Source organism: Hyperolius riggenbachi, chromosome 5 (genome assembly GCF_040937935.1).
Source record: "Hyperolius riggenbachi isolate aHypRig1 chromosome 5, aHypRig1.pri, whole genome shotgun sequence".
Taxonomy (NCBI): domain Eukaryota; kingdom Metazoa; phylum Chordata; class Amphibia; order Anura; family Hyperoliidae; genus Hyperolius; species Hyperolius riggenbachi.
Genome location: NC_090650.1, coordinates 99,607,814 through 99,631,046, shown reverse-complemented (window position 1 = coordinate 99,631,046; position 23,233 = coordinate 99,607,814). Strand labels below are relative to the sequence as shown.

Sequence of the window (23,233 nt, the reverse complement as noted above, 5' to 3'; positions counted from 1 at the left end):
CGCCTCCGCCTGTCGCCGCTCACTCGCCGCAACATCCCGCCGGCCATACGGAAGCGCCGGCGGGATGTTAACCCGACGATCGCCGCATACAAAGTGTATAATACACTTTGTAATGTTTACAAAGTGTATTATACAGGCTGCCTCCTGCCCTGGTGGTCCCAGTGTCCGAGGGACCACCAGGGCAGGCTGCAGCCACCCTAGTCTGCACCAAGCACACTGATTTTCTCCCCCCCCCCCGCCCCAGATCGCCCACAGCACCCATCAGACCCCCCCCCTGCCCACCCCCCAGACCCCTGTTTGCACCCAATCACCCCCCTAATCACCCATCAATCACTCCCTGTCACTATCTGTCAATGCTATTTTTTTTAATACCCCCCCCTGCCCCCTGCTCCCTCCTGATCACCCCCCAACCCCCCAGATTCTCCCCAGACCCCCCCCCAGACCACCCCCCCCAATGTACTGTATGCATCTATCCCCCCTGATCACCTGTCAATCACCTGTCAATCACCTGTCAATCACCCGTCAATCACCCATCAATCACCCCCTGTCACTGCCACCCATCAATCAGCCCCTAACCTGCCCCTTGCGGGCAATCTGATCACCCCCCCACACCAATAGATCGCCCGCAGATCCGACATCAGATCACCTCCCAAATCCATTGTTTACATCTATTCTCTCCTCTAAACACACACTAATTACCCATCAATCACCCATCAATCACCCCCTATCACCACCTGTCACTTTTACCTATCAGATCAGACCCTAATCTGCCCCTTGCGGGCACCCAATCACCCGCCCACACGCTCAGATTGCCCTCAGACCCCCCCTTATCAATTCACCAGTGCATTCATTACATCTGTTCTTCCCTGTAATAACCCACTGATCACCTGTCAATCACCTGCCAATCACCTATCACCCATCAATCACCCCCTGTCACCCCCTGTCACTGCCACCCATCAATCAGCCCCTAACCTGCCCCTTGCGGGCAATCTGATCACCCACCCACACCATTAGATCGCCCGCAAACCCGCCGTCAGATTACCTCCCAAATGTATTGTTTACATCTGTTATCTTCTCTAAACACCCACTAATTACCCATCAATCACCCCCTATCACTGTTACCTATCAGATCAGACCCTAATCTGCCCCTTGCGGGCACCCAATCACCCGCCTACACGCTCAGATTACCCTCAGACCCCCCCTTATCAATTCGCCAGGGCATTATTTACATCTATCCTTCCCTGTAATAACCCACTGATCACCTGTCAATCACCTGCCAATCACCTATCACCCATCAATCACCCCCTGTCACCCCCTGTCACTGCCACCCAACAATCAGCCCCTAACCTGCCCCTTGCGGGCAATCTGATTACCCACCCACACCAATAGATCGCCCGCAGATGCGACATCAGATCACCACCCAAGCGCAGCGTTTACTCTCTAAACACCCACTAATTACCCATCAATCACCCATAAATCACCCCCTATCACCACCTGTCACTGTTACCCATCAGATCAGACCCTAATCTGCCCCTTGCGGGCACCCAATCACCCGCCTACTCGCTCAGATTACCCTCAGACCCCCCCTTATCAATTCGCCAGTGCAATATTTACATCTGTTCTCCCCTGTAATAACCCACTGATTACCTGTCAATCACCTATCAATCACCCATCAATCACCCCCTGTCACTGCCACCCATCAATCACCCCCTGTCACTGCCACCCATCAATCACCCGCTGTCACTGCCACCCATCAATCAGCCCCTAACCTGCCCCTTGCGGGCAATCTGATCACCCACCCACACCAATAGATCGCTCGCAGATCCGACGTCCGATCACCTCCCAAGTGCAGTGTTTACATCTGTTCTCTACCCTAAACACCCACTAATTACCCATCAATCACCCCCTGTCACTGCTACCTATCAGATTAGACCCCTATCTGCCCCTAGGGCACTCAATCACCCGCCCACACCCTCAGAATGCCCTCAGACCCCAGCCCTGATCACCTCGCCAGTGCATTGCTTGCATCTATTCCCCCCTCTAATCACACCTTGAGACACCCATCAATCACCTCCTGTCACCCCCTAGCACACCTACCCATCAGATCAGGCCCTAATTTGCCCCGTGTGGGCTCCTGATCACTCGGCCAAACCCTCAGATCCCCCTCAGACCCCCTTCCGATCACCTCCCCAGTGCATTGATTGCATCTATTTTCCCCTCTAACCACCCCCTGAGACACCCATCAATCACCTCCTGTCACCCCCCTAGCACTCCTATCCATCAGATCAGGCCCAATACAACCTGTCATCTAAAAGGCCACCCTGCTTATGACCGGTTCCACAAAATTCGCCCCCTCATAGACCACCTGTCATCAAAATTTGCAGATGCTTATACCCCTGAACAGTCATTTTGAGACAGTTGGTTTCCAGACTACTCACGGTTTTGGGCCCGTAAAATGCCAGGGCGGTATAGGAACCCCACAAGTGACCCCATTTTAGAAAAAAAGACACCCCAAGGTATTCTGTTAGGTGTATGCCGAGTTCATAGAAGATTTTATTTTTTGTCAAAAGTTAGCGGAAATTGATTTTTATTGGTTTTTTTCCACAAAGTGTCACTTTCCGCTAACTTTTGACAAAAAATAAAATCTTCTATGAACTCACCATACTCCTAACAGAATACCTTGGGGTGTCTTCTTTCTAAAATGGGGTCACTTGTGGGGTTCCTATACTGCCCTGGCATTTTAGGGGCCCTAAACCGCGAGGAGTAGTCTAGAAAACAAATGCCTCAAAATGACCTGTGAATAGGACGTTGGGCCCCTTAGCGCACCTAGGCTGCAAAAAAGTGTCACACATGTGGTACCGCCGTACTCAGGAAAAGTAGTATAATGTGTTTTGGGGTGTATTTTTACACATACCCATGCTGGGTGGGAGAAATACCTCTGTAAATGACAATCTTTTGATTTTTTTACACACAATTGTCCATTTACAGAGGTATTTCTCCCACCCAGCATGGGTATGTGTAAAAATACACCCCAAAACACATTGTACTACTTCTCCCGAGTATGGCGATACCACATGTGTGGCACTTTTTTGCACCCTAACTGCGCTAAAGGGCCCAAAGTCCAATGAGTACCTTTAGGATTTTACAGGTCATTTTGAGAAATTTCGTTTCAAGACTACTCCTCACGGTTTAGGGCCCCTAAAATGCCAGGGCAGTATAGGAACCCCACAAATGACCCCATTTTAGAAAGAAGACACCCCAAGGTATTCCGTTAGTAGTATGGCGAGTTCATAGAAGATTTTATTTTTTGTCACAAGTTAGCGGAAATTGATTTTAATTGTGTTTTTTCACAAAGTGTCATTTTCCGCTAACTTTTGACAAAAAATAAAATCTTCTATGAACTCACCATACTCCTAACGGAATACCTTGGGGTGTCTTCTTTCTAAAATAGGGTCATTTGTGGGGTTCCTATACTGCCCTGGCATTTTAGGGGCCCTAAACCGTGAGGAGTAGACTTGAAACGAAATTTCTCAAAATGACCTGTGAAATCCTAAAGGTACTCATTGGACTTTGGACCCTTTAGCGCAGTTAGGGTGCAAAAAAGTGCCACACATGTGGTATCGCCGTACTCAGGAGAAGTAGTATAATGTGTTTTGTGGTGTATTTTTACACATACCCATGCTGAGTGGGAGAAAGATCTCTGTAAATGGACAATTGTGTGTAAAAAAAATTAACAAATTGTCATTTACAGAGATATTTCTCCCACCCAGCATGGGTATGTGTAAAAATACACCCCAAAACACATTATACTACTTCTCCTGAGTACGGCAATACCACATGTGTGGCACTTTTTTGCAGCCTAACTGCGCTAAGGGGTCCAAAGTCCAATGAGCACCTTTAGGCTTTACAGGGGTGCTTACAATTTAGCACCCCCCAAAATGTCAGGACAGTAAACACACCCCACAAATGACCCATTTTGGAAAGTAGACCCTTCAAGGTATTCAGAGAGGGGCATGGTGAGTCCGTGGCAGATTTCATTTTTTTTTGTCGCAAGTTAGAAGAAATGGAAACTTTTTTTTTTTTTTTCTCACAAAGTGTCATTTTCCGCTTACTTGTGACAAAAAATAATATCTTCTATGAACTCACTATGCCTCTCAGTGAATACTTTGGGATGTCTTCTTTCCAAAATGGGGTCATTTGGGGGGTATTTATACTATCCTGGAATTCTAGCCCCTCATGAAACATGACAGGGGGTCAGAAAAGTCAGAGATGCTTGAAAATGGGAAAATTCACTTTTTGCACCATAGTTTGTAAACGCTATAACTTTTACCCAAACCAATAAATATACACTGAATGGTTTTTTTTTTATCAAAAACATGTTTGTCCACATTTTTCGCGCTGCATGTATACAGAAATTTTACTTTATTTGAAAAATGTCAGCACAGAAAGTTAAAAAAATCATTTTTTTGCCAAAATTCATGTCTTTTTTGATGAATATAATAAAAAGTAAAAATCGCAGGAGCAATCAAATAGCATCAAAAGAAAGCTTTATTAGTGACAAGAAAAGGAGCCAAAATTCATTTAGGTGGTAGGTTGTATGAGCGAGCAATAAACCGTGAAAGCTGCAGTGGTCTGAATGGAAAAAAAGTGGCCGGTCCTTAAGGGGTAGAAAGCCCTAGGTCCTCAAGTGGTTAACTGCACAGCCGACAGTAAATTATGCAATAAAAGTATATTTAGGAGATCCCCTACTCTCCCCACCCATTTAACACTTCCCTACCTTCCCAACCATGTATACAGTATATAGACACATACGGTATGTACCCTGTTTGTATTGTCGGCAGCTTGTATCCATTTGGCTATGGTGATTGTGTGCACTGAATAATAAGTGACGAGTTACACGTTGCAGTTGAGAGGCATGTAAATACAAGCTGCTTTTTTGCAAGTATCTTACAGATTGTTAGTATAATTTCCATGGAAACTATTTGATGAAAAACCCCACAACCATCTGTGCATTAAGAGTTGTTTTCATTTACATGTCACAGCAGGATCACGCACGCACAAACACACACTCACAAACACCTATATGAAGCCTAACCAGACAATACCTGTGTAAGCTACTTTGTGTGTGGCACTGGCATAAAGTTGTCATTAAACGTACTATGACTTACCATCAACTATACAGGGAACTTGGAGATCCAAGACTGTGTGCCTGGACTTTAGTAGGTTCCTCAAGGTACACACAGACATTCATTGAACCACTGCATGAGTTGGGTGCACAGGAGTTGCCGGTAGTAAGAATATTAGTAATATAAATGTTGTTATTGACAATCCCAGTGTCCATTCTCACTTGAACCCTCTCCCTAGTGACTAAAATGAACCTCCCCACCTTGTTTCTAAACCTAATCCCCCCTCCTAGTGCCTAAAATGAAAGTCTCCACTTTGTTTCTATATCTAATCAGCCCTCCTAGGGCATAAAATGAGCCCCCTCCACCTAATGACGAAACCTAATCCCCACTCCTAGTGCCTAAATTGAACCCTACCAACTTATTTCCATACCTAATCCCCCTCCTAGAACCTAAAATGAATCTCCCCATCTTTTTCTATACCTAATCCCCCTCCTTTGTCCTAAATGAGCCTCCTCCACCTAATGCCTAAACCTAATCGCCCCCCCTAGTGCCTAAAACTACCCCCCACAACTAACTAATGCTTAAATGTAATCCCCCTCACAATGACTAAAAGGAACCCCCCCACACACACACACACACACTCACCTAATGCCTAAACCTAATCACCCCTTCTAGTGCCTAAAACAAGCCCCCATCTAATGCTGAAATCTAATCCCCCTTCCAATGCCTAAAAGAACACCCCCACACACACACACACATACACACACACACACATCTAATGCCTAAACCTAATCACCCCTTCCAGTGCCTAAAACAAGCCCTCACCTAATGCTTAAATCTAATCCCCCTCCTAATGCCTAAAATGACACCCCCCACCTAATGCATAACCCTAATACACCCTCCTAGTGCCTAAAACAACCCCCACCCTACCTAATGCCTAAACCTCATTTCCCCTCCTAGTGCCTAAAATGAACACCTAAACCTAACCTGGGTTCAAATCTCAGCTTTTCCTGTTCAGTAAGCCAGTACCTATTTAGCAAGGAGTCCTTGGGCTAGATTCCCTAATGCTGCTACTTCCTACTGAGTGTGACCTAGTGGCTGCAGCTCAAGAGCTTTGAAAAGCACAATGTAAAAACATTTTTGTGTTGTCTAACGTCCCCCTCCAGCGCCCGCTATCTGAAGCCGATCCGCTGCTCTAGGCAAACCTATATACTGCAGTATTCAACCATCTAGTTATGTAGCCAATCAGTTGCTACTTCTGCATCAGGTGCCCGATTACTGATACTCAGTTGTGCTGCCAATTAGACATGTGCCAAGCCGCGCGCCCAAATCACCTGCTTCTTCAGCTTGGCATTTGGAGACTACTCAACAAACATGGAAGGCTATTTACTTATAAAACAATTCCTAGTAACAACTGGGTGTATTCATCAAACATTGGTAAACAGGGACCACACAGTTGCTTGCACAATACCTAGTTCTTAGGTTTGTCATTTTTCTGATTATTGCCGTTGATTGCTCTGAAGCTGCAATGCTTCCTGCTCTTTGCAGCTATTTACTTTACATGCAGGGAAATAGGAGTTACTACAGTTGTTATTAAGCAGAATGTACTTTCCTGTCTCCAAGATCTCGTGATTGGAAAATACTGTATATAGTGGCGTAAAAGCCTAATTTTTCAGCATAAAAATGTGCTGAATTGTTACCCCCTCGGCTTATATACAAGTCAGTGGAGAAAAACAGATGGTGGAGCAGGTATTGTTAATGGCAGAGGAGCGTAAGGATTGTGCACTAGTGAGCCTGCTCTTACCAGCTTGTGTCCTGCTGTGTCCATGCCCCCAATACCTTGCAATATGGTGTGCAGAGTGTGCTGCTCAAGACAGTGGCAGTCGCTGTTTGTCTCATATCTATGAAGCGATCTAGTGGCTTCTTGAGGCACAGTTGTATGATTCTGGGGCACATCTGGCTATGGGCAGGGGGGCTGACTTGTACTGGGGGAACATGTGGCTAATGTAGAGGGGGCTATTTTGGGGAGAGGCTTATACGTGAGTCAATCACTTTTTCCTGGTTTCTGAGGAAAAAGTTGGTACCTCGGCTTATACATGGGTCGGCTTATATGCGAGTATATACAGTAATTGCAGTTTCAAATAAATGGCCATATTAGACATGTAGAACTGGTAGCTAACTGAAGAGGAACGATCATTTTTAATAACGTTAAATTATAAAATCACCAGATTTTGTTTTCCACATTGATTTTTTAACACAGGTGGAATATCACTTAAAATCTTGGTTTATGTAATTTGCATTGTAGTATTTATTATTTTATGTATTTATCTATTTTATCTATTTTTATTTGTATCTATTATACATTATTTTACACCATTGCCCAAACATAGCAAGTACTATGTATATAATACTTATACAATATCTACCGTAGTTTTGTATGTGTATATAATACCTGGAGCAGTATGGAGCTGGAAGAGGCACGACTTGACAACTGGCATTCACTGCAGTATCGCTATTTGCTTTGCCTTGCAGCTTTTTGTAATGCTTTTGACTTTCTATCATGATTATCTGCAGATCATTGATTCCAAATAACCAGAGACGTTGCCTCCTCCTTGAAGCCACGTGAAATAAGTTTGTGGTTTCCATTTTTTTGAAAGTTGTCAGTCTTGCTGACAGTTTTCCAAGGAAGGCCAAAGATTGATGAGGCAAAGGAAGCCAACCAATCTGTCACCACGAGAGTCACAGATTAAGTCCTATTGGCAGGTCGTTGTGAAAATGTTTGCGTTGCAGCTGTTTGTACATTTACCTGTTGTGTAACTGACTTCCCCTCCTTTGTATAGATTGCTTTTGAGGACGTTGAATATTGAAGTTTCTTAAACAACCGTAAACATCTCAAAGCTATTAGCCCATTATTGTTATAAGTTTACCTTGTATACATAGTGTGTTTTTTTATTGTGCCATGAATGTCTGACACGATCACTTCAGATGTTGTGGACTGTGAACCTCATTTGCGATCCAAGTAAAACCATCCATTCTTTATTTCAGAGGAAAGTGAAAATGCACCGCCGGAGATCCCCAAACCAGTCAAGGCGCCCATAAGCCAGCCTCCTGCAAGCAACGTCTCTGGTAATTAAAATGTTGTGTTAATTTGTCCGTGTGTAATTTATTCACATCTTGAAAAGTTGTTTGTTTTGGGCTGAATGTTCGGTGGCAGCTAAGCTACTTAGAACCATTTAGGATGCAGGGAACACACTGGAGAAGGATTTCTTAAGTAAGCCCGTTTATACAAGGCATTCCTTCCTGAATTACTTTGTAATGACTCAATTAGCTTTCATTTCTGCACAAAGGAGATTTAGTTGCATAAATTAGCTTATCATCATTGAGGAAGTGTCACGGCTAAAGGACAGTTTATAGATACAACATGCAGTCGCTGTCACACCTATGAGAATGTAATATAGACATCTGTGTATACTTTGTGCTTGAGCAGAACAGACTAGTGCCATTCAAAGGCTGACAGGGGACAACAAGTAGCCCAGGGGACTGGCAATGTAGACGTCTGTGAAAAGGTCAACTTGACACAGGCTCTGACAATCGACCTGCAGTTCTGTCTTCTGTGATAAAAATCAGATAAACCTAAGACCACTAATTGATCTGCAGCCTGTTTAAATGTTGGTCATGCATATCTTCATTGCATAAGATTATAGTGGAGAACATTCCATTTACAAAAAAAAGAGGACCAGCTCCTGGCACAGACCTGATTTGTAAACTGGAGACTGGTGAAGGAAAGACACCACGCATGCAGGGAGGATATTTTGCCACACCATTAATGTTAATATCTATGCAGTACTATCTGTGCAGTAGTTTGCCCCTTTACACAGAGATGGATCTTCATGAGACCTCTGTTGCCTGAGGGATTGTGTAGCAATACCTGTCGGGCAAAAAAGCCCTACTGACGCTGTACAGATGCGTCATTAGTGTCCAAGCTAGCAGCACATTTGTTGCTAAGGCGAGGTGTGCCAGAGCAAATTCCTGGGAGGGGGTGTGGAAACAATGTGATCCTGTGGTGTCCTGGCTTCGGGGATTGCTAAAGATCTGGAATGCTGTAGCAGATGTCATGTGGCCACTTTACACAAGCTAGTCTGACTCCCGATTCTCAGCCATGGCGGTTGTTATTGTGTATGTAGCTTTAAAGCATACATGATGTGTCATGATGAGATAAACATGGGTACATGTAGTACTAGTTCCACTAGTAATTTGTCTGAGGTTCCTGTTTTGTTTTGTTTTTTGCATTGCAAGAATTAAAAACAATGCTTCTATCTATGCAAATGAGACAGCTGTCAAATGCAGCTCCAACTCTCCTGAAAAGTAAACAGATGGTAATACACCTCTGTTTTGATGAGTAAATACCGCTAATAATAAGACAGGGCTGTGAAGTTTAAACAGCTATTATTTCTTTGTTTTACAGCTTAATGAAGTAGAATGAAGTTGATTTTACATTAGACTGTCAGAACTGCTGCTTAGAATTCACTTTAGATATACTGTCCTTAAAGAGAGTCTGAAGCGAGAATAAATCTCGCTTCAGACCTCATAGATGTGCCCCTGCTAAACCGTCGCTATCCGGCGGCTTAACGGGGGTCCCTTCATCCCCAAATCCCCTCGTTTCAGCGGGGGGAGCGCTTCTTGGTTGGGGCAGGGCTAACCGCCGCAGCCCTGCCCCACGTGCATCTGTCAGCGCGTATCTCCGCCTCTCCCCCGTCCCTCTCAGTCTTCCTTCACTGAGAGGGGCGGGGGAGAGGCGGCGATGCGCCGCTGATAGACGCGACTGGAGGCAGGGCTGCAGCCGTTAGCCCTGTCTCCAGGAGCGACCAAGTCTGCGACCAAGTCTGCGACCAAGTGTCGCAGTGGGGGGTTTGGGGGTGAAGGGACCCCCTTTTAGCGGCGCTATAGCGGCGGTTTAGCAGGGGCACACGTGCCCCTGCTAACTATGAGCTCTGAAGCGAGATTTATTCTCGCTTCAGAGTCTCTTTAAACTGAATATACAATATGAGACTCCAGGAAAGTTCTATTTACCATTAGTACTATTGGTACTACACTTACAGTTCATTATCTTAGAAGTTTATTTTCAGTTCTGTTTTGCTGTAAAGATAATCCGAGGTGGGTTCTAAGAATGCGAATTAGCACACAGAGGCTGGGTCTGAATAACCTGCCCAGCCTCTGTTGCTATACTGATCCCCTCTACAGGCCCCCCTGCACTCTGCTGTGCCCCCCATAAATCATACGCCGAGCTGTCAACACGCAGCCGACTGTTTACCTTCTGTCACTCTCGCCGCTCCCCCACCTCCTCCATTGCGCCGGTCCCCGCCCGCGTCCCTTCCCTCCCCGCTGATTGGAAGTAAGGGACGCGGGCGGGGACCGGAGCTATGGAGGAGGCGGGGGAGCAGTGAGAGTGACAGATGGAAGGTAAACAGCTGGCTGCGACTCGCTGTGTGTCGACAGCTCAGTGTATGATTTATGGGGGGTAAGCAGAGCGCAGGGGGGGCCTGTGGTGGGATCAGTATAACAACAGAGGCTGGGCAGTATATGCAGACCCAGCCTCTGTGTGCAATTAGCGTTCTTAGAACCCACCTCGGGTTCTCTTTAACTACTAATACACCAAAATGACATCCTTTTTTATAACAAAGCCACCCTCAAACCTTAATTATATTACTTTTTTTGTTCAACCAATGTCACTATTGGACAGTAAAAGCTTTAGCAGTAATGTTATATTAGACTTGTGGATGATGCTTAGCCATTCTTGTCATGAAATAAGATGAAAATCTACCTAACCTAATAGGGCAACATGGCAGCATATCCACTCTCCTGTGTTAGGGCCTGTACACTTAGGGGGTGTGCGCTTGAACTGCGATTTTAAAATTACATGCACTTTTTAATCACAAGGTCTTTTAAAAAATGATGAAAATCGTGAAGACCTGTACACACTGGTGCGATGTGATTTTTCTATGTTCATGGAGGCTTTCCGATTTAAAAATTGCATGCTATTTTAAACATGCAGCGCAAGTGCAGCAGTGTGTACAGGCCCTTAGGGTGTCATTACATCAATGACACAACAACAACAAATAACATTTGTAAAGCGCTTTTCTCCCATAGGACTCAAAGCGCATAAGCATGGCTCAGACCATCGTGGTACAGAGGAAGAATTCTATAAGTTCGGAACTGCCAGGCTAAACAGGTGGCTTTTCAGTCTGGATTTGAATAGCTTCAGGGGTGGTGCTGTCTTTACTGGGTGTGGCAGGGAGTTCCAAAGAGTAGGGGCAGCATGACAGAAGGCTCTATCTCCAGATTTTTTGAGGTGCACTCTGGGAGTGACCAGGTTTATAGAACTTGCTGATCTGAGGTTGTGGGAGGTGTGGTGCAGCTTCAGCAAGTCCTTCATGTATCCAGGGCCCAGATTGTGCAGGGATTTGAATGTCAGCTGTCCAATCTTGAAGAATAATCTCCATTCTACTGGTAGCCAGTGCAGTGAGCGAAGGATCGGTGTAATGTGACAGTGGCGAGGCTGGTTTGTTAGCAATCTGGCAGCAGCATTCGGCACTAATTGCAGGTGGTGTGGGTCCTTTTTGGGGAGGCCAGCATAAAGGGCATTGCAGTACTCCAGCCGTGATGTGATGAAGACGTGGGCTAGGGTTGGAAGATCCTCTGCGGGAATCAGATGTTTAATCTTTGCAATGACACCCTTTTGTTCTCTATGGGGAGGAGCTTGCCATTGGTTGCTCACTCTCTTTCTCTTGGTGCATTCTGGGAAAGATGACCATACTCTGTTACCCACCCTCATTTATCCTTCAGTATATGGGGGCAGTGGGCAGGTGAGCGGGGCGTTTTCCTGACAGCCAGAAGGGAAGAGAGTGCAGGAGACTTTTTTTTCATTACATCAGTCTTCTTTTTTTTTTTTATTAAATAGGGTGTGTTATAGAAATATATTGTTTTAAAAAAAAACTGCATAAGAAAAATAACGGCTGAAATCTGATTAGTTGCTATAGGTAACACCTTTTTCTAAAGCCAAACATTTTCTGACAGGCCTGTACACTAAAATACTGACAACTGTACCTATGACTTCATTTAACATCTGCTGCAGAAAATAAACTCAGTTGTAGTTTGTCATTATGACAGTATAAAGTACACGTGTAACACAATATATAAACTATTGTGGTCTGCTGTTATGACAGCTTCAGATACAATGCGTGCCTTTGTGTTGTGAAGCAGGATGAGGAAAATGTAGCACAGTTACAGAGAAATGAGGCCAGTGGAATATATTAATGATTAGGATCCCGTGCAAACACAACTGAATGCAACATGGGTAAGTGAATATTTTGCAGGGCTTAAAGACCAAATTGCACTCCTACTAGGTATCTTAAAACACACTGCCTCTATATATTGTATCGTATACTACCCCTCCTCTTGTTTCCCCCTCTTCCCTTTAGATTGTAAGCTCGCAAGGGCAGGGCTCTCTACCCTTTTGTGTCTTGGAAATCATTATACATTTTACTCATCATGTTACTTTTATCACTGTCATTACCAATTCTATATTTTGTATTCTGTATGCTGTATCATGTTTTGTATTTTGTCACTAATTATGTATCTTGTAGATTGGTGTACACCATTGTCTGTATTATTATGTACCTCATGTTTGTTTCTTACTTTGTACAGTGCCACGAAATATGTTGGTGCTTTATAAATCAATAACAATAATAATAAAAAAGTGTAACTCAATAGAGTTAAAACATTTTAGTTTAAAAACAAATAGCTTGCCTGCTGCTTCTGCCTACATTGCTGGGTAGTGGATGTACAGGCATGCTGCCCTCTGGTGTTACAATCAGACCTCTGCAGCAATACAGAGATCAGAGTGTATTCACCTGGGGAAGCGGGTGGGGTCAACATAGTTAATATCCTCCAACTCCCTTTGCATGGGCTGGAGCACACCAGAGCGGTTCTGGAGCGTTTTTTAAAACGCTTGCAGGGGGAAAACCGCTTGGCTAATAAAAGTGAATGGGATGGTGCACACCAGAGCGGTTGTTTTTTTCCACAAACGCAAACTCGGGGGCTGCAGCATTTTTTGAATTTCTAAGGTGTTTCTACCTCAATGTTAATGTATAGGAAAGTGGCGTTTTTGTTATAGAAGCTGTTCAGTAACAGCTTTTCTGTAACAAAATATGACATCTGCTACACAAAAACGCTCCAAAAAATGTTAGGCATGTTTAGTAAACATGCCTAGAATTGCTCTGAAATCTGCTTCAAAAACCTCTAGCGTCTTGCAGATCTGCTAGAGGTTGTTGGTGTGCACTGGGCCTAAGAGGGAACCAGCCATAGTCCACGGCTCAGTTTGGAGAGCAGCTATTATAGATGTATAAGTAAGGTTGATGATACTACCTTATCAATACCTCAATTTCTATATGGACAGAGCCTTAAAGAATGCTCACGGCGTGCGGGGGGGGGGGGGGGGGGGGGGGGAGTGGTCAGAAGGGACACAGAAGCATGTTCCCAGCTGCAGGACATGCCTCTATGCCCCCCCCCACACCGCTCTCTTCCCCCCCACCGCCACGCTATAGCCCCCAAAATTAATGACAATGATTGTCGCTATTCCAAAGGGTAAGGGAGGAGAGAGTTGTTGCCTGCTTAAATGCCGACTAGGAGTGTTCCTGCAGGCCTTCCAAAGCTGCCATTGGGCAGCTCGCTCTCTCCCCGCCACGCCCCCTGCTGCTCCCGCTCCTCCCTGCATGCTGCTCTATGAGAGCAGCTCTTCCAGCGTCGTGATCTCAGGGCTCGCGAAACCGAAAGGAAGGGGATGCAGGCAAATGGAGCGGAGGAGAGCCGCGGGGATTGCAGCTACCTGATCCGCCTAGCCCCCTGGATCAGGTAGCATTAATCTTTTCTTAATTTACTGCCCCACCTTGCGTTCTTTTAACTATACAGCTGGGTATCTTTTCTGCAGGAATGCAGCACTATAGCTTGCAACAGATTTGTTGATAGAAATCTGCTGCGGGGCCCATATGCAATTCACTTTTTTTCCTAGCTGATATTTTCTCACCTTGTCACTAAAATGCCTTTTATACAATTTACAAACAAAAAATACTCAAAATAATTTGTATAGTACTTTTTCACATATTTCCTAGGACTAAACTCAGGGGAAAAAGTGAATTTCATATGGGCCCTGCTCTCTCTTGCCACTAGAGGTTGCTATTCAGAAACACACTTTTAGGGCTTGTTCACTCCTAGGATGTTTTCGCCTATTTTTTAGTGCCGGCGATTTTAAAAATCGCCCTAAAAACGATTGTGCAATGAATCCTTATGGGACAGTTCATATCAGCGCGTTTCGTCTGCTTTCCGTTCAGCAAAGCGCTGCCTGTACCATTTTTAGGGCGATTTTCCTACAATGGAAGTTATAGGAAAAACGCTCACAAAACCGTTTTTTGCGGCGACTGCGTTCGCGCTTTCATGAATAAATACATTGTATTTGTTCATTTCCGGATGAAAGAGTTCACTTCCTGGCTGACGTCAGGAAGTGAAAAAACAAACTCGCTCTGCAAAATCACTTAGAAAGTCGCTTTACAAAAAAATTGTAGCGCGCAGGTAAGCACCGGGGGAGGGGGGGGAAGCACTCACAAAAGCGCGAAATGCTGGCCTCAGTGGTTGCTATTTTAGATGTGAGCAAAGCCTTAAACCTCCTAAAAGTCACCAGGACCTGCCTTCACTCAGCAAAGTTGTGACCTAATTTACGCACAAGAACCATGGAATTTCTGAAAGAAAAGCTACTTGTTTCTTTTACTGGTCTTAAGTCTGTTACTTCACTTAAAGTGGACCTGTGTCTTTCCTCAGCAGCTAATGTATAAATAGAGAAAACGCTCGCCTACTTCGAATAGATGCAACAGGCTTTTTCCCCATATGAGAAAATTTGCATGAGATATGAACACGCCAACTGATTAAAGAGGACCTGAACTTCCTCTGTGCTGTAAAAGATAAGCAACAGCATAATAACCTTTGAAGAAAAACATTCCTTTGTTACAGCTGATACAAAGACTGCAAAAAAAATCTGCAGAGTCTACTTCCTGCTTTCATGGAAGCCAACATATTGTTAACATCCTGTGTTTACTAATTAGCTGCTCTGACATGGCAGAGGAGATTCCTGAGCTGACACAGGCGAGAGATCCAATTATGGTGGTGAATAGTCACAGATGAGGGGGCATTAGACAGGCTACACTCTCTAAATACATACAGGGTGCATTTATCTATGTTTTCCTTCTGTCCTGTGAAAGAGTTCAGATCCATTTTAAGTAAAAAAGTTTCTGTACCGTTTCAGATTTCAGATCCATTTTAATAAATAAATAAATCAATATTTGGTTAAGTTTTACATGAATGTATTGGAATTGAGTACAGCAGACATTACATGACAAAGGAACTGAAGACGATGTGGTTCTTATCAGGACTTAGCACCTCTGGGCAGCATAAGCATGGGGGTCCTATCTTTACCATGTCCTGTAAGGAAATGCAGTCTGGGTCACCCCTTCAGCTGTACGTGCTGCATACATCACTTCACCCCTCCTGTCAGGAGAAGGGTGGACATGGCGACCGACATCAGGAAGCTGCTTTCCGTTCCTTTGCTGGTATGACATGTGGACAGGAAACAAAAGGCTGATTTCAGGGTCCGCACAGGAAAGCAGAAACAGGTTGCCGTAAGTGTTTAGGTTGGCTTTATGTTTTTCAGAGAGGAAACAGCACATCACAGTGTACAGCGTGTCACCATTGCAGGCCGCCAGAATCATTGTGCAGAAAATAGTGTGACAGGCTGCAGCTCTGGAAAATGTTTGCTTTGCTTTCTATTCTCTGTCAGTCTGAACGGTATGACTGTCTGTCTACCAAATTCCCAGTGAAATGTTTTTGTTTTTTTCTATGATATTGTAATCCTCAACACTGAGATTCAAAATAGCATTAAACTGATCTGCAGGATGGCAGGTGAAATGGTATAAATAGTACATACTTTTTAGCCTCTTTCTAATAATAAAAAGAACACAATTCATATTCTGGGTACATGGGATGAGAGGGATATGAATATATTTATTCCTTGTAATCAATGCCAGTTGCCTGGCAGCCTTGTTGATCTTCTGGCATAAGAAGAGTCAAAACCCCGGAACCAGCATATGTCTGACTCAGCTGACTCAGGTTTTACTGGATAAAAGTACCTAATCTGCTGCATGCTTTTTCAAAGTCTATGGCTAAAAGTATTAGAGACACAGGATCAGGAGGACTGGTATGATTTGCAAGTTATTAATATGGCAGCCTCCATATCACTCTCACTCCAGGCTCCCTTTAAAGAGGAACTTGACTGAATATATCTTAATTAATACAATTGCTAATTTTCACAATATTACTTTAGAAATGATTTAGTCAGTGTTTGCCCATTGACAAATCTTTGTCAGCCTGATTTACATTTTTACATTCATCAGAAGTAGCAACATATTTACTGCTGGTAGGTGTATCACAGTAAAATGTTTGTTTTATGTGTGTTCTGAAGTGAGAAGAAACAACACCTGTTCTCGCAGAGTGCACTGGGAGAAGAAGACTTCATGACATCATAGTCTTGGCTAAACACCACTGAGAGGGCGGGGTTACATACAGTGTAGCAATATGTAGATCTGGGATATGAAGTGCTTTCCTGAATAATATATTCCTTTCTACTATATGTTGTTTTGGTGTCTCCTTAAAGGACATCTTTCGTGGAAAAATGTTAATTTTAACTGTATACATATAACCATCTTTGTCACAATCACAGAGGACACTTTGGGGTTAATTCCCAATTAAATTCACAAATGTATTTTTCACCTTAACTGTAAGGAGTGCTAATGCATAATATAAACAAATAAGGAGAGATCATTCATAAGATAAATAGATAAGGAGAGCTAAACCATGAGTTATGTCAAATATGGAGAGCTAAACCATGAGTTATGTCAAATATGGAGAGCTAAACCATGAGTTATGTCAAATAAGGTGAGCTAAATCATGAGTTATGTCAAATAAGGAGAGCTAAACCATGAGTTATGTCAAATAAGGAGAGCTAAACCATGAGTTATGTCAAATAAGGAAAGCTAAATCACGAATTATGTCAAATATGGAGAGCTAAACCATGAGTTATGTCAAATATGGAGAGCTAAACCATGAGTTATGTCAAATAAGGAGAGCTAAACCATGAGTTATGTCAAATAAGGAAAGCTAAATCACGAATTATGTCAAATATGGAGAGCTTAACCATGAGTTATGTCAAATAAGGAGAGCTAAACCATGAGTTATGTCAAATAAGGTGAGCTAAATCATGAGTTATGTCAAATAAGGAGAGCTAAACCATGAGTTATGTCAAATAAGGAGAGCTAAACCATGAGTTATGTCAAATAAGGAGAGCTAAACCATGAGTTATGTCAAATAAGGAAAGCTAAATCATGAATTATGTCAAATAAGGAGAGCTAAACCATGAGTTATGTCAAATATGGAGAGCTAAACCATGAGTTATATCAAATGAGGAGAGCTAAACCATGAGTTATGTCAAATATGGAGAGCTAAACCATGAGTTATGTCAAATAAGGTGAGCTAAATCATGAGTTATGTCAAATAAGGAGAGCTAAACCATGAGTTATGTCAAATAAGGAAAGCTAAATCATGAATTATGTCAAATAAGGAGAGCTAAACCATGAGTTATGTCAAATAAGGAGAGCTAAACCATGAGTTACGTCAAATAAGGAGAGCTAAACCATGAATTATGTCAAATAAGGAGAGCTAAACCATGAGTTATGGCAAATAAGGAGAGCTAAACCATGAGTTATGGCAAATAAGGAGAGCTAAACCATGAGTTATGTCAAATAAGGAGAGCTAAACCATGAATTATGTCAAATAAGAAGAGCTAAACCATGAGTTATGTCAAATAAGGAGAGCTAAACCATGAATTATGTCAAATAAGGAGAGCTAAATCATGAGTTATGTCAAATAAGGTGAGTTGAATCGTGAGTTATGTCAAATAAGGAGAGCTAAACATTGAGTTAAGTTAGATAAGGAGAGGTAAATCATGAGTTAAGACATTTAAGGAGAGATACATTGTGAGTTAATAAATTAGGTGAAATAATTTAACAGATAAGCTTTGTGAATCAGGCCCTAACTTTTGTAAAATATTTTTCTATATTCCCTGAAATCTTTAGTTGTTTTTTCTATGGAAATGTCCAAGCTGTGCAAACAGGACCGTGCTATTAGCAGACTTCATCTGATAGTACAATTTATTTTAAATCTATTCTATTACTTGGTGGACTACCATTCTTAATGCCCTGGCTCACCAATCAGTCACCAGGAAGAACAAGAGGAGTCGGTGAGCCACTATGGTTGGGAGGTTTACTACTGGTATTTGACCACACATTGTCCCTATAAAAGAGGAGAAATGTGGCCTTCCAGCAGCCATGATAAAGTGGAAGTGAATCTAGCTACCCACATAATGTTGTTAAAGTGGGATTGTCACCAAATCAAATCAAATTTCAACAGCAGCTGGTCTGAGTGTATTAAGTGATACATATGCTAATCCTGCATTCAAAACTTTTCCTGCTGTTATAGTTTGGAGTTATAACATACCTTAGGAGCACTGGCCCTTTAATTGCCATTGCCAAACAGTTGCATGCTGGGGGTCTTTTTATCTATAATATATTCCTCCTCTTCCCTTTAGTTCCCCCTCCTTCTAATGACATAAGACAGTGCACTTCCTAGTATAGACCTCAGTGGGACTGTCTGAAGACTCTTGGAGGAGGGCAGGTAATGAATACACCATTAGCAAGAGGAGAAAAAAAGAGTGAGGTAGGAAATGATGTCAGGAGGTCAAAGTTAACCAAGATGGAAACTGTATAGAATATGAATCTCAGCTTTTCCTTTATAAAATTAATAGAAATCATAACATGGACAGTGCAATACATCTGTTATGTAAGTAGAACTAGTATTTATCTATGGTACTGTCACTGTGTGTCACTTGTTCTTTAATGACAACATTAGTTAGCTAGCTAGGACTTTTTTGTTGAAAGAAACATTCCCTGCTATTGCTGTGGGGACTGGGGGGATGAGAGTATTAGCAATATAGTACAACATACTGCAGGTTGGGGCTGCATCTTTAGGCAGGGAAGATTCAGACCAAACTTGTTTTTTTTAATATGTGTATTTGCTTAGTGTTAAAGGGCCACTACAGCAAAAAAAAGCAGTTTAAATCCAGCAGAACCAACAGGATTTGGAATAGTCCATCTCCTTCTGGAAGATTCTTAGGATTTTCTTTGTTTTCCTAAGCATTTCCTAAATGGCAGTCTGGTACTGGGTAGGCTGAAGGCGCCCTTAATGTGTTCTATTTTAGTTTTTTTTTCTTAAATTATAAACAAAAAAGAGAGACGTAATCACTTACCTCTCCAGATGTCATAGACACCAATTGAACTGAATAATAGTTTATTCAAAAAATAATCTGACCATCAGATTGTTTTTTGAATCAACTTTTTTTTCCAGTGATGACATCTCTTTTTTATTTATAATTAAAAACAAAAAACTCACTAAAATAGAATTCATAGAGGGCGTCTCCACCTTACCCAATACCAGTCAGAACTTTTTGGGAGGAAATAGCTTTGCAGTTGTTTTTGGAAAGTCTATCGTACTACAGTAGAGTGATCATCTAGTATCCAGCAGGACCTGGAGTACAAAGCAGGGACGGTTAATTCCCTGCTGGCCTATACGGTGGTTGCACGAACTGCAACACACCTTTGTGAATATATATTTATATACGTTTATCCTCCCTATACCTAACGATACTGCACCATTGCGCTCCTTCATTCATGGTGCACATGGAGCTATGTGGCCACCACAGCCAATGGACAGTGGTTGTGGAGTAAAATGACCTATCAGTCTATTTAGCCGTAACCAAGGGGAATAATAATTTCTGTTCATACAGCAAATATAATTAATTCACTTTTTCTATTAAAATATTTGCTCTAGCTGATAAAGTTATTTGGGGTGATTTTATAACAGCTGAGCAAGAAAATCAACAGAAAGTTGTTCACACCTAATAAGCCGGCTCCTCATTTCACTTTCTAAGTGATTGAAGGATGATGAATGACTACGGTCAGTGGCTTCCATATTTCAACCTCTTAATTGTAAGGAATACCAGCTGAGAAGTATTTCCTTCCATCATTGCTTGTTACTGCTCACAATTATAGACCCTTCATACCAATCTATATATACATGTAATGGGATCAGCTTATAATATGACTGACAAAAGATCCACTATGTATAGGCATGTGCATGCCAGTCCTATGAGTATGCTTGGCATATGTCACAAATTAGTGCTCTAATCTCTACAACTCTAATTAGGAAAGAGGAGTCCTATTACCCTCACTGCAGAACACCCAGATAGCTCATGGTGACCCAGAACCACTAGGAAAGTATAAAGGGCTAAAAGAGTCTGAAAAGCCCTCTTACTAAAAAGTAACGCTGAATATAATCCTACATAATAATACCTAAGTGTCACTGCGTCCTGTCCCTGTGTCCCTGTTTCCCTGCTTCCAGACCTGACAGTTTGCTGTCTGTTAACCTCATTGCATTGTGGGAAATAACAGCTTTTTCCAACTGCCAAACAAGCATCTCCCTGCGTGCATATACTTTGGACAGCGATGGGTGGGGGATGGGCAATCGGGACGCGTCTGTGCACGAACTGCGGGGGGCGCTAGCAGCCGTGGCCTAGCTTCCGTTTTTTGACGGGTGAGCCTTTTTACTAGTATAATAATAATAATATAATATAATTTTGACTTCTGATAGGGGATACTAAGTAGTTTACATTCCATGATTAGTCGTGCCCATTATTAGTATAATTTGTATGATATTTTAATTTTGAAGTAAAAGTCATCTATTGCAGTCCAGGCATGTTTATTTTATTGAACACATTCATTCAGTTATTTCCCCAGTTCCTCGCCAGCAGGGATGCTCACAAATTCGAATTCAGTTGAAATTCACGTGACTATACACTTCCTCCTTCAACCCGGAAGGAGGAAGTGTTTGTAATCACGTGACCCCTAGATTGGAACGCAAAGTGGGAGGCGCCAAGGGACGAGCGTAGCAGACGGCTGATGGGGTAAGATTAACCCCCCCTCGCCCACCCGCACAGGTGCTGCAATTAGCAGGATGAAATTCGAATAACCCTATTCGAATTTCATCCGAATTTGAATTTGTGAGCATCCCTGCTCACCAGTGCTGATGGTTGACTACACCTCAAACTACTCGACATAATCCTCTGTAGTTTTCTAAAGTCTAAGTCTAAAGTACACACGCCAAAAAAGTACACGACACGACCGCGGACACAACTGCGGACTTAACAAGTTGTTGAAACGACTTGTCTTCTCTGCACACCGACCAACTAAACAATCAATGTATGTACATACTGCGCGTGCCCACACATTTCTGCTTACAGGGACACAGTTTTAGCATCCCTGTGAGACCCTCCTGATGTTGTAATTAAGGCATCTAATGAATTTATTTATGTTATCTTGTCAGTATACAGGAACTAAGTCTGAAGAAGGCTTATTAGCTGAAAGCTTTTTTTTTGCCTCTAAGTTAGCCAATATCATCCTGATTCAAAACTTCAGACTCTAATCAGATGAGCCATATTTACCAAGAGTACAGGTGGTTTACTGAGCAAATGCACCCCCACCCCGCTATCCACACTGCCTTTGCTGCTAAATTCCGAGGCACCAGCTGCCAAATTACAATATATTTATTGGGCAGCCTTGACACCCATAACCTCGCTGATATCCACTTTGCTAAATACATGGGTGCCGGCTGTGTAATTACGATATTTTTATCAGGTTTCCATTGCATCCAAATTACCCCTGGGCACCACTATAGCCACAATTAACATTGCATTCTATGCAGCGGCCATATTACCCTAGTGCTGCTACCCAAATTACCTGCTTTGCCAAATCAACCTACCAGTACATGGCCTTCCTTAGATTAAATGTTTCTCTCCAGGGCCGTTATGCAATTCACTTTGGGCCTGATTCACAAAGCGGTGATAACTCAGTTATCACGCCTAAAAGACTTTAGGCGTGATAACCTTTGCACCGCTGAGTTAGCACCGCTTTGTGCTCTTTATCGCGCGCAAAGTCCCGTGTGCAAAACTTTGCGCGCGCAATCGTGCAATTCCGCGCGCAGCATCCGTAGGGTTTAATGGGCGCTTCGCGCTGCGCGGCTGCGCGCGCGCAAAACTTTGCACCCGGGAATTTCGCGCGAGTTTCTTCTTATCACGCCTAAACTGAGTTTAGGCGTGATAAAGGGCTTTTCACTGGCGTGCAAAGTGTTTGCACCGCTTTGTGAATCAGGCCCTTTATCTCCAAAGTTTTCTCCGGGGAAATCATTTTTTATCTTCTGTTTTAACTAATTTTTCAGCACCCTGCAATTGAAAAAGTACTAAAATTTAGGAGAAAAAATACGGTACTATCAAAATTATTCTGAGTATTTTCTTGCTTTTTATTACTAAGATATAAACATTTCACCTAGGAGAAAACTTAGGAGAAAAAGTGAATTGCATATGACCCCAGATGTTTTAAAATACCACAATATGTATTCAACCTGACCACAGTGTTTTGGTTTTTTTTAGCACGTAATAAAGTGGCATTAATGCAATCAATCCTTGAGTTATGCATTATGCTGAAAATTTGCTAATGATATGTACATTTCAGTTGTAAAGTGCCGTGGAATCCACAAGACCTGCTGTTCAAAGATCATATAACAACCATAGATTGGCGGTACAGCCTTGCCTGTATTTATGCCTCCATCAACATCAAACGATGCTATTTACATGCACAGCGCATTGTCAAACACATGGTATCTTGTCAAAATATTTGGCATGTAGATTATTTTTCAAATTAATGCCAGTCTCCCATTTATGCATTAACTCATCGTGGTCCGAAACGCACATTTTCCTTTCTCGTCACAAGAATAATATAATGGTGTTTTTCATGCGGAATTGTGCTAGTAACAGTGAGATAGCAGGGGCGAGGGGATCCATA

At 42.8% G+C, this 23,233-nt stretch overlaps 1 protein-coding gene and 1 long non-coding RNA gene across 2 annotated transcripts in view; one reads left to right on the top strand and one right to left on the bottom strand.

The window, feature by feature from the left end:
• Positions 1-23,233, top strand: part of SKAP2 (src kinase associated phosphoprotein 2) — a 365,363-nt gene that overhangs the window by 260,131 nt on the left and 81,999 nt on the right. The window contains exon 10 of the mRNA XM_068236049.1: positions 8,172-8,252. Coding sequence (XP_068092150.1) covers positions 8,172-8,252 — 81 coding nt within the window. The remainder of the gene's footprint in view (positions 1-8,171; positions 8,253-23,233) is intronic.
• LOC137518341 (uncharacterized) lies at positions 15,472-20,777 on the bottom strand. The gene is made up of 2 exons (XR_011020794.1): positions 20,690-20,777; positions 15,472-15,778 (listed from the first exon to the last, which is right to left on the bottom strand). It is a non-coding gene; the product is annotated as an uncharacterized lncRNA (long non-coding RNA).